We start from the raw sequence: 16,653 nt of genomic DNA, 5'->3' as shown, positions 1-16,653 counted from the left end.
TGATCTCATACCACCCGCTTATTGGTGGCTCTGACCTGTCACCGTCAAACCGCGATGTTAATCCAATCAAGTGTTTAAAAGCAAAGAGGCTAAGAATAGAGGCAATTACTGTAAAAAAAAAAAAAATAGAGAGTGTGTGAGAGAGAGAGAAAAAGTTTGATTTCTTCGGCAGAAGATCTGCTTGGGGTGTAGTGAGCAGACGATTTGGGCACCATGTATAGTTAGTCATTGATGGATCACCTGCCAGGAGCGAGCAGTGTTTGCTGGGAGGACATCACAGCGGCATTGCGATGATCGCAGAGATTGCTTTGGATCTGTGGAGGGAGCACTGAAGATACATAATCTGCACAGGATCAGAAACTGGTTACATATGCTGCCAGGTATTTTCTTTACACCGTATCACCTTCGTTTCGGGGTGTTTTTAGCCAGTTCGCACAGCTGCATTTGATATATTTACTGTTTTAGAGTTATATTCTGTTGGTTAATGGAGATTTGAGATAGAATGAGACACCCAGGGTTGACAATGCACAGTAAAGCCATAATGTTTGTGTTTATCACAGCAAAAAGAAAAAAAAATCTAGAGGTTGCTCTTGTGAGATCCAGCCAATAAGTAACTTGTAACGTGGGGTTTTATTGTAGGAGAGCTAGATCCCGAGGAGGCATTTTGGCCTAATTTACTCCAAATACAGTTTATAGCTCTTCTATTTGCTTCGATATAGTTGAGCTTGTGTGCGTTAGTTTTTCCTATTTCAGTTATCAGATATAGACTCTATTAAATGTTCTTGCAATTGGACTTACAGAGGTTTAGATAAATGACTGAGCTAACAGTGGTAAACAGCTTATAAAACTAGCATTGGATACAGTAGTTGCCACAAAACTTGTTTTTCAGGACACCTTGTGTCATCACATTAGATATATTTGATTTCAAAGCATTTGCTATGATTATAAGATCTAAATATGAGGAAAAGAGATGTGCAAGTAGAAAACAAATGGCAGATTTTGCGAGGAAACAGAGTGGAAGAAAATAATTAACAGTTTGATTCAGTTCAGATTAACTGAATTTAACTCAATTCAAGTCTTATCATTGCATCTCTACTTATTCAGAAATATATGATCAAATCAATCCAATGCTATAGAGTCGCATGTATGATGTATGCTCCGATTTTGTCCTAGTTATAATACAATGCTTTCAAATTTAGTTTACAATGCCAGCTGGTAGGGCTACATGAAGAAAACATGCAACTGTGGTATCATTTTTGAATATTGTTATGATCATTTGGATTGCAGTGAAGCTACATTTTCCCTGCTCTTCCATTTTTTCCATCAGCACAGTATGAGGTGAGGGGACTGAGTGTGGAGAAAGTGCATCCAGCTGCAACTCCTGTAAAAGCCTACCAAATCTCACATCCAGACAGTTCTTTGCAATTGCAGTTATGCACATATTGATTATAGGAAGACAACTTTGATTTGATATATATTGATATATATTGTGCAGCTCTACAATTTGGTAAAAACTTAAGTGCAAAAAAAAAAAGGGAAACTCGTCCTGCAAAACACAACGGGCTGCTGGTAAGTTTGGCAAAAAATACCCACTTTTCTGTTTTGGTGCTTGCTGCATTCCTTTAGAGTTGTATCCTCAAATAACACTTTAAAGAAGCACAGCCACTGAAGTTTTGACTAATGATTGTACCAGTACTCCTGCAAACCTCCTAGTTTAGTCAGAGCTGCAATTACATGGTTTAGATCCATGGTTGTCAAACTGTGGTGCAAGTACAATATTTGCTGTCTTTAATATTCTTCAGAAGACATTTTGGTAAAGGTTCTAATAAATATATACTCTGTCACAGTATACATTAATAAAATTATCACATTGGGACTCTTAGCATTGCAATGTGTTTAGTGATAAGTGTGTTTGTTTTATTTTGCCACACATTTAATCTTATAAGCCAAGGACAAGTTCAGTTTAAAGGGAGGGATTAATTGCTGTCTAAAGTAATTGGGTTGCTTTGCTACATTAGCAGCAGGCCTACTATATTACTGCGATGAAAGACTTAGAACTCAAAGCTACAATAAATTTAACAAACCAAAACATTTGATCTGGATGCCATCTGAAAAGAGCTACCTCTGTAATAGTTCAAGCTGATTTAATTAAACTATGAAGATCCATGGAAAATTCAGCATGTGTGTTTGCCAACAGACCCCTTTTTATTCTTATATCTTTGTAATATTAATGTTTCTCCTGCATTTTTCTCTTAGACTTAGAAACACAAATCTTAGTTTTTGCAGTGGTAATTGTGGGGATTCACAACATTCATGCTCACTGCATCACTTAACTATAGATAACTTGTCTGCTGGAAACCTAATAATCATTGCAGTACTTTTCCAATTTGGCATTTCTCTGTTTTCATATTTAATTCCATTCACACTTCATATCACAGTTTCATAAAATAGAATAGTTTTTATTGATCTATTTTAGGAATAACAAGTGGTACTTTATGAGTTAAAAGCTTATGTACTTTGTGTTTTATTTGTGCTTTTTGTGTTTCCAGGTCTGTGTGTGGAATGTTGGCAGAATGAGCAGCACATTTGTTACATTAGCTGAGGTGCTGGAGGCTCGAGGGGGGCCTCTGCTGGAGGAGGAGGTCTGGTCCCTGCTGTTGGGTGCTGCAGAGTGTTTAATGGACGTCTCTTATAAGGGTAAAGCGTTTCAGATAGCCTTTCCTCAGTGTTGGCTCACACAATGTGCTTCATTGCTGTGACAACACCTTCTTGAATTCTAGTGTCATTTGTGCATGGACATTTTATTATGAGTTTGACTCAAAGTGGCTTTGTTGTGGAAGGACAGTGATATCTTTGTGTATTAAAATTTATTTTTACTTCTTGGCTTTTTCAGGTCACAACAATATGTGCAGCATCATCAGTCCCACCTCCTTGCTGTTGTCAGCCACTGGCACTTTAGCTTTTAAGAACTGCGGCCTATCAGATGAGGTATCTGCGTTTGCTGCTCCAGAGATGCTGCAGGACCGTGCTGGCTCAACCAAACCTGCCACTGATAGGGTCAGTGCTTGGGTCCTAATCCCTGTGTTAGTAACTCATGTAAAAGGTCACAGGCTTTTCACTGTATAAACTGGAGAGATGTAGGAGTCTTTTTTTGTTATTTATTATCAGGACCTTTCCTCCATACAGCTGCCTGAACTGCTTACCAAGTCAGGGCTTTCATAGCATAGCCAGATGTGGTTTTCCTTTGAATGCAAAATCTCAGGACATGAGAAACTGAAGGTCAACTAAGGAGTAAATACGCCCTCTAGTGGTTGAAATGGGTTACCGTTTTTAATTTGTGTTTTGGAAATTGTAATATTTATTTATTTAGCCAAATTAGAAATATGTGTATTTTAAAACCTTTTAAATACATTAAAGCATCTCTAATTAACATCGAAAACCACAAGGACTCACAAAATAACTGGAAAGATTCAGCTGAAGCCCAATATTAACAGTCACTATTAAAAGAAGACATTTAACATTTTTATTGTTCTTTCATGTTAAAAGATTTTTGTGTTTTAGTTATATGTAGGATTACTAAAATTATTTCTATTTCCTAAATGCCAGAATAAGTGGCCAGATATTTTTTTAGAAAATGTTTCTAACTTTCTGTAAGTTCAGACGTTTACAGACATTGGTGCTGCTCGTGGCGCAGCGTTGGAGAATGCAACCCATGTACAGAGGCCCTAGTCCTCAACGTGGCTGTCCTGGGTTGGAGCCCTGGCTTGGTGACATTTGCCACATGTCTTCCCCCTATCCTCACCCTGTTTTCTGTCTGCCTACTTTAAAAAAAACCCTGAAAAATAAAGTCCTCCAGTCCGAAACAAAGTCTTTAAAAAAGCAGTTTGCACACATTTAAACTGTAAGATGTGGGTCAGACGTTTTGGATATCCTGCTACAAGCTTCTCGCAGTAGTTTGCTGGAACTTTTGGCCCATTTCAGGTGTAATTGAGTCTGGTTTTTAGGCCACCTTGCTCACACACATTATTTCATCTCTGCCCACAACTTTACAATGGGACTGAAATTAGTGCTTTGTAATAGCTACCCCAAAACATTGACTTTGGTGTCCTTAAGCCACTTTGTAAGTAATTTGGTGGTAAGCTTAAATTCATTGTGCCCAGGCTTTACTTAACTGGCTGATGTCTTTAGATGCTGCTTTAGTATTTCCACATAATATTCTTTGCTTGTTATATTATGAAGTGCACCAGTCCTTCCTGCAGAAAAGCATTCCCACAACATAATAATACTGCCACCCCCATACTTTACAGGCATTGTGCTCTCATGTGTGGAAACTTCCCACATTTTTCTCCAAATGTACTGGTGATCAAAATAGCCCAAAACTTGAAACTTAGTTTTGTTTTAAATTTCCCCAAAATGAAGGTATTTGGCCATTAGTGCAGGGGGCTTACTTATTTTTTAGTCTGGGCCCCTCAAACGTATTGAAGAATGGAGGAAGGAAACCCCTACTGAGCACACCAGCTGCCCAATAAATGTGTGCATTTCTGACTGAAATACTGTATTTTATGCCTCAATTTTCAATTTGCTGCATGTTGGATTCATTATAATATGCGTTTAAAGACATAACTTTGAAATAAAAAAAAGTATTTAAAAAAAAAGTCCAACCAAAAATCTCACGACCCCCCTGCAGTACCTGCATGGACCCACCAGGGGTCGCGACCCTATTGTTGAAGACCTCTGCTTAAGTGCATTTGCAAACTGTGATCTGGCTTTTTATGTTGTTTTCTCTGTAACGGGTTCATCTTTGAGTGACTTTTCATCCAATGTGTGTACAGGGCTTAGTGTGGATAATGACACTTTATTAGCAACCTCAGCCAGCATCTTCAGAAGGGTTTTCTTTTTTCTTCTGGGGTTGATGTTCACATTTGACACTAAAACACTTTTATCAAGCAATATGCTTGAGGTCAAACCTATCAGAAGCTTACGAAGCCATGACACCATCATCCGGGGTTATCCAACTTGTTGAAAGGCGTAGTAATCTCAGCGTATGTAAACTTCTGAATTTGATTGCTAAAACAAAGGCTCTCTCTCTTTTTTGGCATTAAGAGAATAGAAATCATTTTAATAACCTTTTCTGACCTAAAACAAGAAGAAATGTCATCTAACTTAATAATATAATGTCAGACAGTGGGGGAAAATGGCTATGTCTTTTTATTCATTACATGTAAATATTTGGTTTTAATTAGATATGAAGGAATTTGAGAAAAGAAGAAAATCAGGCAGGTGGAGGAAAGTATAACTTAAAGACAAACAGCCATTGCACAGAGAAAATGACAAAGGGATACAAAGCAGATAAATACATGGGACCAAAAGGCAAAAATAACTACATAAAAAAATACAAACAATACAGCACATTTATTTCTCTTGTGGCATCAGATAAACTTGACTAAGCTTCTCAAATATATCAAGAGTACAAAAATATGTCACTTTGGCTTTAATAGCTGTGATGACTGGTGTTGTTCACACATGCTGTTGTGATCCTGTAATCCCAAACTTTTTATCACTTCATAGAATAAAACAAAGTATTCACATTCAGGTTCAACCCAATCAGCAATCAATATGTAATTGTTGTTGGATTTCTAAATCATCAAAATAAGATTGTTAATCTTATTAAAACTTGTTTTCACATGGGAGCTTACTGGTGTTGCCAGATGTTCAGGCCTATAACAACCTAGCAAGGCCATTTACGCCTTACTTTTTAAAGTCTTCGGCCATCACCTGTGTGGATAAGAGGTTCCTTTGACTAAATCTATGATCCTTTGAGGCCATTTGGGTTACCTGCAAAAATAGAGTCCTGTAGGTTAAAGTTCATCAAGGGTCTGTGTGCTTTTCAAATTGTAAAAGTAAATTTATGTTAAAAATCTTTTAGAAATTGTTTTAAACTTTAAACAGTGTATTGGTAGTTGATGCTGTTTATGTTGTCAGTATTCCTCTGTTTAACTGACTTACTGGTGATGCTTCAACACTCAACCAAAACAATGGGGCCAGAAGTCTCTACCACCGTTATTTTGTGGGTCAAAAGCTAAATGGTTTAGGACCCACAAGTTTAGTGCAACATGAGAGCTATGTTATGTAATCTAACCAGTAATAAATAGAATCTATTCCAGTTTGTAAATAGATGGTCAAAAACACTTTTCAGTTCTAGAAATGTCAACAATCTATCATTATAGACATGATAACCCCCCTGAGTGGTTTCACAGTTAACCATATCAAACATGTAATCAGTCTGCTAAATTATTTTTGTTGTTGTTTTTAGAGCCAGTTCTCTTTGTCTTAGATCTAAAAGCATGCTTTGCTTTTTCCTTAACAAATACATTTTGCTACACAGATGCTGGTATATTCGCTGGGAATGACTCTCTACTGGTCGGTTGATTTTCAGCTACCTCAAAATCAGGTAGGAGTCCCTGAAACTAAACTACCACGTTTTCTTGGTATCACAGTCCAATTTATGATGGCTATTTAATCTCTTTGTCAGCCAGTCCAGTTGAGTGACCATCTAAACAGCATCCTCCTAAGCATGTGTGAGGACCTGGCCCACCGCAGGGTAAACCTTACCTCCATTCTGGAGGCTTGTGAATCCCAGCACAAGGCCTCCAACCTGCTGCCGCCCACCAAAGTCGTTCGACAGCTTGTGGAGGAGGTTTTTCATGAATCGGTGAGTCGTAGATATTTGAGGACCGTATGTTCTTCCTTTCTGGGTTTACACCTTCTCTACAACCAATGTTATACAGTATGTGGCAAAAATTAGAAGGCATGTTGATTACGTAGTGTGACCGAAACTTTTAAAACTTTTTTAAATAACATCTTTTCCATATTTTTCTAGATGGATGGTTCTCTGCCAGACAGCAACATTCCTCTGAGCGGCAGGAGCCAGATGATCAGAGAGAGACTTCATAGTGAGTATTCAATTATAGATTCTGATAAATAATCTGCTCTTGCATGCAGTTAAAATAGTACAACTTAATTAGTTGTGCCTTTAACTGCATAAAATTATCCTCATGTATGTGTATTATCCAATAAATTACTTTACAGTTACATTTTGACTCAAGATAGAATGGAGGTCAACAGGATTAAGATCTTAACCTCAAGCCTGGGATTAGACTTTTGTTGGAGCCAATAATCAGATACAGAGAGTGCAGGATGCTCCAGAATAAACCTTCAACATCCTTCAGTTGCATTCAAACACATAAGTGTCTTAGAGGAGCTCGGACACTGAAATCAAATGTTGCTGTCATCTTTCATCTCCTATCTGCCTGGCAGGAAAGAGAGGGCCATTATCAGACTTCAGTGAAGGAAGTGCTGAAGGGCGGAGATATTCAACGGACTCTGACTCAAAGTCAGGTAATCACACAACGCAAAAGATGCCAAAATGCTTTTATTTATTGTTCCAAAGTAATTTTGTTGTGCTTGGTTCTCACCATTATTTTCTTTAATATTACATAAAAGTAATACATATATGATAGAAGTAATGCGTATTGTTTCTTGGTGTAGGGAGTTTATCTCAAAGACCTTGGAGACAAAGACCAAGAAGCTCTCCCACTCTGTTGTACCAGTCTTCATTAGACAGGCATGTATTATATGCATCAGCACATCTGCACTGAATCTGAGATCAAGAGGAAAGGGAGCTTATATTTCCATTACCTCTGTCATTTGGGGTTACATGTCAATATACTGTTTGGGTCAGACGTTTACATACTCATCATGGACATAAATGTCATATCTGTTTGGAGCTTTTAATGGTTTTATTGAACTTTTTTTTATTCTATTGCTTTTTTATTTCATTACAGGTCTGAATTTTTTGTGGAATTTTCCTAATCCTAACAGGGTCAATATTATACATTATATACATGCATCCCAAGGAATATTTGGGTGAATGTTTCTTTGCAAGCTGTAAAGAAACCACACTGTTTTTGTAGCCACCAACAAGCTTCAGGCATAACTCTGGCTTTACATTCAATTCATTGCTCTCAGCAGAATGAGTACTTTTCATTTAAATTGGATATTTTCCAGGCACTCACCCACTTTTATGAATAGTAAGAAATTCTCAACAAGGTTAATGTGAGGCAAATGTATCCATTCCAAAACCAGTTTGAATATATGTTGAGGATAAATGTTCTGCTGAAATACAAAACTATGTGTAGGTTTTAACCCATAACCCTGTCAAAAGGCAGCCTCTCAGCATGATGCTGCCATCACCCTACTTGACAGTTAGTACAGTGTTATTGGGTGCTCTTTTAGGTGTTTAGATGTTCTCCATACATTTACTGGAAAATTCCTCAGTTTTTTTTTATTTTCTGACTATTAAACCTTTCTCCAGAAGGCAGTTGGCTTGTTTATGTGAACAGTTACTAATTTCCGTCTAAGTTGAAACTGTTGGTTTTGGAGCAGCGGCCTCTATCCTTATCAAGAGCCTTTTCAGTTCATGTTGATGTTAAACTGGCTCTCCAGTGGGTAGTGACAGTTGTGTTTCCACTTCACAGCTTAGATCAGTTGGTTGATACGTGGACACAAGTATTTCAACAAGATAATAATCTCAAACACATCCAAGCTGGTTTTAGAAGGGATAAAATGAGCTAATATTAAGATTGTGAAATTTCCAAAGGCCTAATCTTAACCATATTGAAAAATTGTGGACTATGCTCAAAGGAAGAAGGTCTATATGTTCTGCCAGTAAGATTGGTCAAATATTAAACCAGAATTATACCAGAAGCTTGTTGATGGCTACAAAAAGTATAAGGTGCAATTACTAAGGAAGATTTAATCAATTATTACTGGGGATGTATGTGCATACCTTTGAACCGGTTTGTTTGAATTTGAGAAAATCCACAAGAAATATATATACTTCTTTTTTTTTTTTTTTTACATTTAAAATATATTTTGTAATATCAGCTCACTGTAGAAAAACAGCAACTCAAATTTAACTTTAACAGGCTGAAATCAATGAAATATTCATGTAAATAATGAGTGAAAGTTTAACTTCTGAAGAGGAATGCAAGTCATTTTTCCCCTCCTCATTTTGTCTGTCTCATCATCTGCTCTGACTTTGGAGGAACATGACTCTCATCTCTGTTTGACTTTCCAGCTTGTCCACACAACTATTTCTTATTCTGTCCTTCATTCCCTGCCCTTGTCCCATCAGGCTCCCTCGGAGGATGGGCCGCAGGGACAGCAACTGCAGCTGGATTGGTAGGAGCCCCCACCACGATTTATCTCCAAAGGCAGGCAGATCTCACAGTCCTTCCATTACCTTCAGCGAGTCCTCACTCAGCCTAAGCCAGAGAAAAGCTAAGGTAGGAACTGCATGTTTTCACTGTGATAAATAGACTTAAAAAGTTGTTTTTTTTTTAAAGAAATGTTGTTGTTTGAGAAAAAATGTGTTAGTACTGGTGAAATTTGATTTTAGAAGAAGAGGTAGTTTGAAAAAAAACTGAAAATATGTTTAATATGGTGTTCTGTAAGCTGTTTTTTCATTATATGGCATACATTTCAGGCACTGGGTCCAGAGTTTATAAGAATGCCAGATGAGCAGCAAATTCTTCTTGAGCTTCCAGGATCTATTGTGGTAATTTACTGATTTCAAGTCACTTTCCTATTTCTGTATCTGCCCCTGATTGGTGTATTCGTCTGTTCTTCCACACTTTTTAAGTTGTTGTTCTGGCACGTTAAACTGTCTATATGCATAATTGCATGTTTGGTACAACCTTCTCAGTGTGTCTGTTGTTGTTGTTTTTTCTATGTGCATGCATATCTCTGTGTTTGCACACCACAGTCCAAAAAGGGCCATTCGAGTTCGTCTCAGCGAGAAGTGACTGTAGTGCTGCCTAACGGACAGTACGTGGTTGTTCGCTGTGACATTAAATCCAGGGCAAGAGATGTGTTTGACATGGTGGTGGCTCACGCAAACTTGGTGGAGCACTTTTACTTTGGTGTTTCCTTCCTAGATGGTAAGAGGACATGTCGTATGGGGCCTAATCTGTCTGTATAAAAGTGATCAAATCAGAAATTTTACTTAAAATGTCAGTAATATGATGCCAATTGAGAAATGATGCCTTAGCAATTAGCATGATGGGTGATAATACAGAGGCAAAGAGATGCTTTAATGAGTTTTTTTAATTTTGTATTTTGCAGATGATGAATATTTCTTTTTGGATCACGAGACAAAAATCTCCAAGGTTGCACCCGACAGCTGGAAAAAAGGGCAGATATCTTCCTTTTTTGTGTTTCTTCGAGTCAAATTTTTTGTTGATGATATTGCCTTCATTCTGTAAGTGCAACCTCTTTTTCAATGCTTCATGACTTTTTATAGAATTGATGCTTGTCTGTTTTTTTTATTTTGCTTTTTTGCTTTTTGAAGTGGTACAACGTCCTTGACATTATATGTTTAAGAAAATGATCATCACAGATTAGCTTGACAGAGTAGGTAGTCTGTTTGTTACAGTAGCAGGAAAATTCTCAAAAACCCAAAAAAACAGAACAGTGTGAAACTTAAAAGGGGAAGAATTTGATGCAATAAGAGCCAGTCTGTAGATGACAGGGGAAAACCAATGGGTTCCCCTGGAACTCATTGGAAACTGTGTTTTCAGATCAATACAACTTTTTCTGTCTGCAGAAATTAACCCGATAGTTTTCTTTGTCATATTTCAAAGACTTTTGGAACGGGGAACCAATAACATTACATTTCCTTTTGCGATGTAGGTGAGCCAAGTAAAGACCTTTCTAACACATGCACATCAAATGTGTAAAGTGCGCACCTTTTAGCATTATTTAATGGGCGGTTCTTTGAAAATTTAAACAGAGGTCTCTAAACTCATACTTTGTTCATGTTACAGAGATGTGTGATGATGGGATTTTCTGAATTATGGATTATATTTATTTTTTTATCAACTATGTTTCTGAGACAGTGACATCAATAATGGCATTAATTTGTTAACTATTGACATTAATTAGTACTTTAATAATTATTCCTCCTTCTCTTTCTAGGCACAGACTGACTCGTCACCAGTATTACTTACAGCTGCGTAAAGATATCTTAGAGGACAGGCTTTACTGTAACGAGGAGACAGGCTTGTTCCTGGCTGCTCTTGCTCTGCAGGCTGAGTTTGGTGACTATATGCCAGAGGTACAGCGTAAACACAGAAACAATGCCATCATTTTAGCATTAAATATCTCCATTATATGTCAGAGTGTGACTAATAGTGTGTTTTGTGTGTGTGTGTGTGTGTGTGTGTGTGTGTGTGTGTGTGTGTGTGTGTGTGTGTGTGGGTGGGTGTGTGTGTTTGTCCAGTTGTATGGTAAAGACTATTATCAGCCTGAACATTATGTATCCAAGAGGATGCTGGAGAAGCTCGCTGTACCCATTATCAGAGAGGAGTTGCCAAGACTACATGCAAGTCATTCTCATTTGCTGCCAGCGGAGGCAGAAACAGAGTACCTGAAGGTAAACAGTATTTACACAGTGTGTAGTGTAAATAGCAGTGTGTAGTGTAGATAGTGTGAACCTGTTTTAGTGATTTAAAAAAAAATTTTTTTCCCTGTCCTCAGATTGTCCAACAGTTGCCAGAGTATGGAGTTATGTTCCACCGCGTGGGAAGAGAGAAAAGGCCGGTGATAGGAGAGTTAGTTCTGGGAGTGTGCGCCAAAGGAATCATAGTTTATGAGACAAAGAACCACCTGCGAACTGTCACCAGACGCTTCTTGTGGAGGGAAACAGACTCCATATCCACTGGGGTGAAAAACATAAGAGACATTTCTGTCAGATTTTGTTTTAAACTGTTTCCAGTAAATGTTGCAGAACATCTTGTTAGTTATTGAACAAAATTTCATAATTTACACATAAAGTATTATGTGAAGTATTATAGAGTATTATAGAGAACATATTTAAAGAACAGGGGAAATGAATTACTCTATTGTTGCTGGTGTCAAGTGCTCCTAATGTACATTGTAGTATTTTTTCGTCTTTTAAGTGCCTTATTATTTTTAGTGGCACTTTAGATCTGGAAAGTAATCAATGCGTTAGTTGTTGAAGGAAGTCTCAGATGGCCAACTGTACTGCCAAAGCTTTTTTCAAATGCCATTACAGGGATTTTACATGATAGACCAACATGAGGTATTGGGTAATTGTGGAGAGGAATAACGTTTATTTTCAAATTTATTTACTTACTGTATACAAATCCAAAAACTATGACCTGCACTTGTATTTAACTCCCCTTTGTAAATATTTTGCAGACTTATTTTTTTTACCATTGTTCTTTGGAAAAAGCTCAAGCTAAGTCAGATTTGATGAAGAGCATCTATGAACAGCGTTTTTTTTTCTTATCTGCATGCATATCCATTGATCTAAACCACCCCACGGTAGCTCTGCCTGTATGTTTAGATTTGTTGTCCTGCTAGAAGATGAAATTCTGCCCCAGAATTCTTCTGTATTTGTTCTATCGTCCCATTAGCTATATCCAGCTTCTCTGTCTCTACTGAAGACAATTATGTCCACAGTATGATGCTGCCACCACCGTGTTTCATCATGTGGATGGTGGGTTCAAGTTAATATGCGTTGTTAGTTTGCTGCCCCACAATGTGTTTTGCATGTAGCCTTATAAGTCAATCTAATCAGATCTGAGTAGAGAACCTTCTTCATCAGGTTTGCTTTGACCCCTACATGGCTTGTGTATGGCAAACTGGAAACAGGACATCTCAAGCTCATTTAGATTGGGTGAAGAGTGATTGTGAACAGTAGTCTTCCTTTAACAATAATTTTATTCTTCCTACTCATTCATAAAGTTGTGGTTCACACGACTACTAGTTCTCCTGTCAGCAGATTTTCCGACATGATCTGTGGATCTCTGCAGCCCCTTCAGAGTTACTCTGGGCCTCTTGCTGCTTCTCAGATTATTGCCCTGCCAGGACTGTCAGTTTAGGTGGTGGAGCAATTTTCCCACTGTGCTTCCATTTTTGGATGGTTACATTGTATTTTATTTAGGGGTATCAGAGTAAAGGGGACATATCTCTGATTTCTACTTCAGGATTATGCATTATATTTTCATGGTGGTCTATCAGGTAATGTTTAAAGGGTATGACAAATTTAGCAAGGCACTGAATAAATACTTCATGATTTTGTTACATTTTGATCTGCATCTCAGCGGCATGGAAGAAAAGTTCATAGTTATGACTCTGACTTGTTTTTGTCTTTCAGCGTCGCAAGCTGATCATAGAGTGCGGTGGACCCAGCGGGAAAAAGCACATCTTTGTAACAGAAACCTCTAAAATCGCACAGTACCTCCTGAACCTCTGCTCAGCACAGCACAAATTTCACAGCGAGATGACATCTCGACAGCTCAACCACACAATGATACCTGGTGGGACAATTTTAGTAATTTTGCAAAATATATTACTGGATTTCTGACAATTATTACACAGAAAAAAATAGACCAAAATGTCATAACAAAGACAAAAATATAAACAATCCTCTTGTTCTCCAGATGAAAACATATCTGCCTACCGGGCTCGTAATATGAGCCTGAAGCGGATATCTTGCTCAGAGGGCATGCTGAACCATGTAGGTTTGACATCTGGCCAGGCTGACTCCATCTCCAAGTCCTGTGATGATCTTACTGCCAAGCTGGAAGCTCGTCTGCGCCAGCAGAGAGAAATGAGGAGGGAGATGAGTAGAGAGCTGAACAAGGAACTGCCTGGAACGAGAGACCTCAGGGATGTGAAAGAGCAACAGTGTTGGAGGTAATCACTGATGATGATGATGATGATAATATTAATAGGAATTGTGATTTTAGTCACAGGGGCATTTTTGGGATATAAATGCACACTTATGTTGTAGCTCTCCAGGGACCATTCCCAGAAGGATGTCCAGTGTCTCACTACAGAAGCAGGACTCTGATGCCTCATCTTCTCTAAGAGGTGGTCAAAATAAAGCTTCTTTCCATGCAGATTTGACAACCAAAGCACAAACATCAGTCATGTCAAGCTTTTTAATGAAGTTTTCTTGTTTAGGTCCAGTTTGCACTGACATTAGAGTAGTCAATACAACCACCATGAAGTTTGTCTTGTTTAGTTTCTGATTTGCTGTATATTGGAGATAATTGTAACAAGCCAATGTCTTCTTTAATGAATTAAAATGCCTTTAGTTGAATGACAGGAAGCACATTTTCACTTAAATTTGATCAATCTTGAATATACCATAGTAAAACCTATCCCTTAAATCATAGGAACATTGTAGAGTCCCAACTCAGAACTTCAGAAAGACAAGTCTCACAAAATAGAAGAAACCAAAGAAGAAACCAAAATTCAGATAAAAAGCATCTACTTCTCATGGAGAAGACTCATTCTCTACTGGTCATCTCCTGTGGGATAAACAATTGTCAAAACATATTTTTTAATAACAGGTCCTTTTTTGGTCGTCTTCTGGACTTTTATTTAAAGTATCCAATTTATAGTATAATTAAACACAAGTAAACATGTATTTTTTTTTACTAGTTGATACACCAACACGGACCCCACCTGAGAGAGAGATAGTTTGTGTGACACTGACGAAAGATTCCAAACTGGGTTTTGGTGAGATTTTTTTAAACTATTTTTTTAAATAAAATTAATTATACTGGTGCCTCTTTTTGCAATGATTTGCTGTGCAGGTAATCTTTGCCTCTATAAATGTGTTTCAGGCTTTGTTATAGTAGGAGAGGACAACACAGGAAAACTTGACCTCGGGATCTTCATTGCTTCCATTGTGCCTGATGGTCCTGCAGGCAAGGATGGACGAATCAAACCTGGTAAGGAGGAATAAGATCTGTAAACATCTGGTTTAGTGTTGATATTCACAATATCCTGTAAAAGAATTTGAAACAAAAAAAATTAATGTTTCAGATAATTGGATCATTAAGCTGATTTTAATATCAGTCAAAGATAACCTGAGTATGTACAAAAAGCAGTTTCAAAAGTATAATCTTGTACTCGTACTTGTCATACTCGTACTCGTCGACTTCCACTTTATCCGGGACCGGGTCGCGGGGGCAGCAGACTCAGCAGAGAGACACCCAGACGTCCCTCCCCCAGACACCTCCTCCGGGGGGGGGTTGGGGGCCAAGGCGTTCCCAGGCCAGCCGAGAGGCATAGTCCCTCCAGCGTGTCCTGGGTCGTCCCCTGGGCCTCCTCTCGGTGGGATGTGCCTGGAACACCTCCCGAGGAAGGCGTCCAGGCGTCCAGGAGGCATCTGTTATAGATGCCCGAGCCACCTCAACTGGCTCCTCTCGATGTGGAGGAGCAGCGGCTCTACTCCGAGCCACTCCCGGATGGCCGAGCTCCTCACCCTATCACTAAGGGAGTGCCCGGCCACCCTACGGAGGAAGCTCTTTTCAGCCGCTTGTATCCAGGATCTCGTTCTTTCGGTCATGACCCAAAGTTCATGGCCATAGGTGAGGGTAGGAACGTAGACCGACCGGTAAATCGAGAGCTTCACTTTTCAGCTCAGCTCTCTCTTCACCACAACAGACTGGCATAGCACTCCCATTAGTGCACCAGCCGCTCTGATCTGTCTGTTGATCTCCCGCTCCATTCTTCCCTCACTCGTGAACAAGACCCCGAGATACTTAAACTCCTCCACTTGAGGCAGGAACTCCCCTTCAACGTGAAGAGGACAAGCCACCCTTTTCCGGTCGAGAACCATGGCCTCGGACTTGGAGGAGCTGATCTTCATCCCAGCCGCTTCACACTCGGCTGCGAACTACCCCAGTGCATGCTGTAGGTCTTGGGTAGAGGGGGCCAGCAGGACCACGTCATCTGCAAAAAGAAGAGATGAAATCCACCAGTGGAATTCAAAATTATGATTTTCTTTTTTAAGAAAAAACCTATCGAAACCTACCTGGCCCTATGTGAAAAAGTAAATGTTCCTTAAATCTAACAACTGTTGTGCCACATTAGGCAACAGCAACTGCTATCAAGTGTTTGGAAGACAAAGAGTTTTTGGCATTTTGACACTAGAGGAAGTTTGGTCCAATGTTCTTTAAGAATTGTCTTCGTTTGGCAAAATTGCAGGGATTTCCAGCATTTTCAATGTCATCCCGGAGCAGTTCAGTGGGATTTAGGCTCTTACGTTGACGAGGCTCCACCAAGACCTCTAAAGTTTTTGAGTCACACAGAGGTAAACTGGCTGATGTCCTTAGAAATAATATTCTGTGGCATAATCCAAGCATGACTGAGCTTAAGATCCTGAACTGACGGTCGGACATTCTTCTTCAGGAAAATGGTCCCATTCATGGTTCCATCAATTGCGTCAACTTTCCAGTTGCTGAAGCAGTAAAGAAGTTTCATACACACACTCTACCATGTAGAACTGTTGTTATGATGTTCTTTTCACCACACGTAATGGGGCACACACATTCCTTAATGTTTCACTTTTTACTTGTCAGTCCACAGATTTCTTTTCCAGGAAGCTTTGGAAATAATCAAGAGGTTTTATGGCAACCGTGCGATGGGCCTTTGTGTTAATTTTGGTCAGATGTGGTCTTGGCTTTGGATCTCACATGAATGCTGTCTTTGCCCACTCTCTTTCTTATCATTGAAACATGAACTCTGAACTGAGGCAAGTGGGGCCTG

The 16,653-nt window shown here is 38.9% G+C and overlaps 1 protein-coding gene across 3 annotated transcripts in view; it reads left to right on the top strand.

The window, feature by feature from the left end:
* The first annotated feature begins 202 nt into the window (after positions 1-202).
* ptpn20 (protein tyrosine phosphatase non-receptor type 20) overlaps positions 203-16,653 on the top strand; it is a 48,938-nt gene continuing 32,487 nt past the window's right edge. For 2 of the 3 annotated variants that reach the window (XR_007036017.1, XM_047351696.1), the window contains exons 1-20: positions 203-380; positions 2,550-2,697; positions 2,894-3,057; positions 6,386-6,451; positions 6,533-6,712; positions 6,881-6,953; positions 7,318-7,398; positions 7,549-7,624; positions 9,197-9,347; positions 9,548-9,619; positions 9,827-10,001; positions 10,186-10,321; positions 11,038-11,176; positions 11,342-11,494; positions 11,599-11,784; positions 13,244-13,406; positions 13,530-13,785; positions 13,883-13,962; positions 14,539-14,616; positions 14,724-14,831. Coding sequence is in view for 2 of the 3 variants with exons in the window: in XM_047351696.1 (XP_047207652.1) it covers positions 2,574-2,697; positions 2,894-3,057; positions 6,386-6,451; positions 6,533-6,712; positions 6,881-6,953; positions 7,318-7,398; positions 7,549-7,624; positions 9,197-9,347; positions 9,548-9,619; positions 9,827-10,001; positions 10,186-10,321; positions 11,038-11,176; positions 11,342-11,494; positions 11,599-11,784; positions 13,244-13,406; positions 13,530-13,785; positions 13,883-13,962; positions 14,539-14,616; positions 14,724-14,831 (2,461 nt within the window). In the remaining variant the exon portion in view is untranslated. The remainder of the gene's footprint in view (positions 381-2,549; positions 2,698-2,893; positions 3,058-6,385; positions 6,452-6,532; positions 6,713-6,880; positions 6,954-7,317; positions 7,399-7,548; positions 7,625-9,196; positions 9,348-9,547; positions 9,620-9,826; positions 10,002-10,185; positions 10,322-11,037; positions 11,177-11,341; positions 11,495-11,598; positions 11,785-13,243; positions 13,407-13,529; positions 13,786-13,882; positions 13,963-14,538; positions 14,617-14,723; positions 14,832-16,653) is intronic. The other variant, XM_047351695.1, reaches the window with a different exon arrangement.

The sequence above is a fragment of the Girardinichthys multiradiatus genome, chromosome 22 (assembly GCF_021462225.1).
Source record: "Girardinichthys multiradiatus isolate DD_20200921_A chromosome 22, DD_fGirMul_XY1, whole genome shotgun sequence".
Lineage (NCBI taxonomy): Eukaryota > Metazoa > Chordata > Actinopteri > Cyprinodontiformes > Goodeidae > Girardinichthys > Girardinichthys multiradiatus.
Note: the sequence above shows the minus strand (reverse complement) of the source record. Positions and strands in the feature narration are given on the sequence as shown.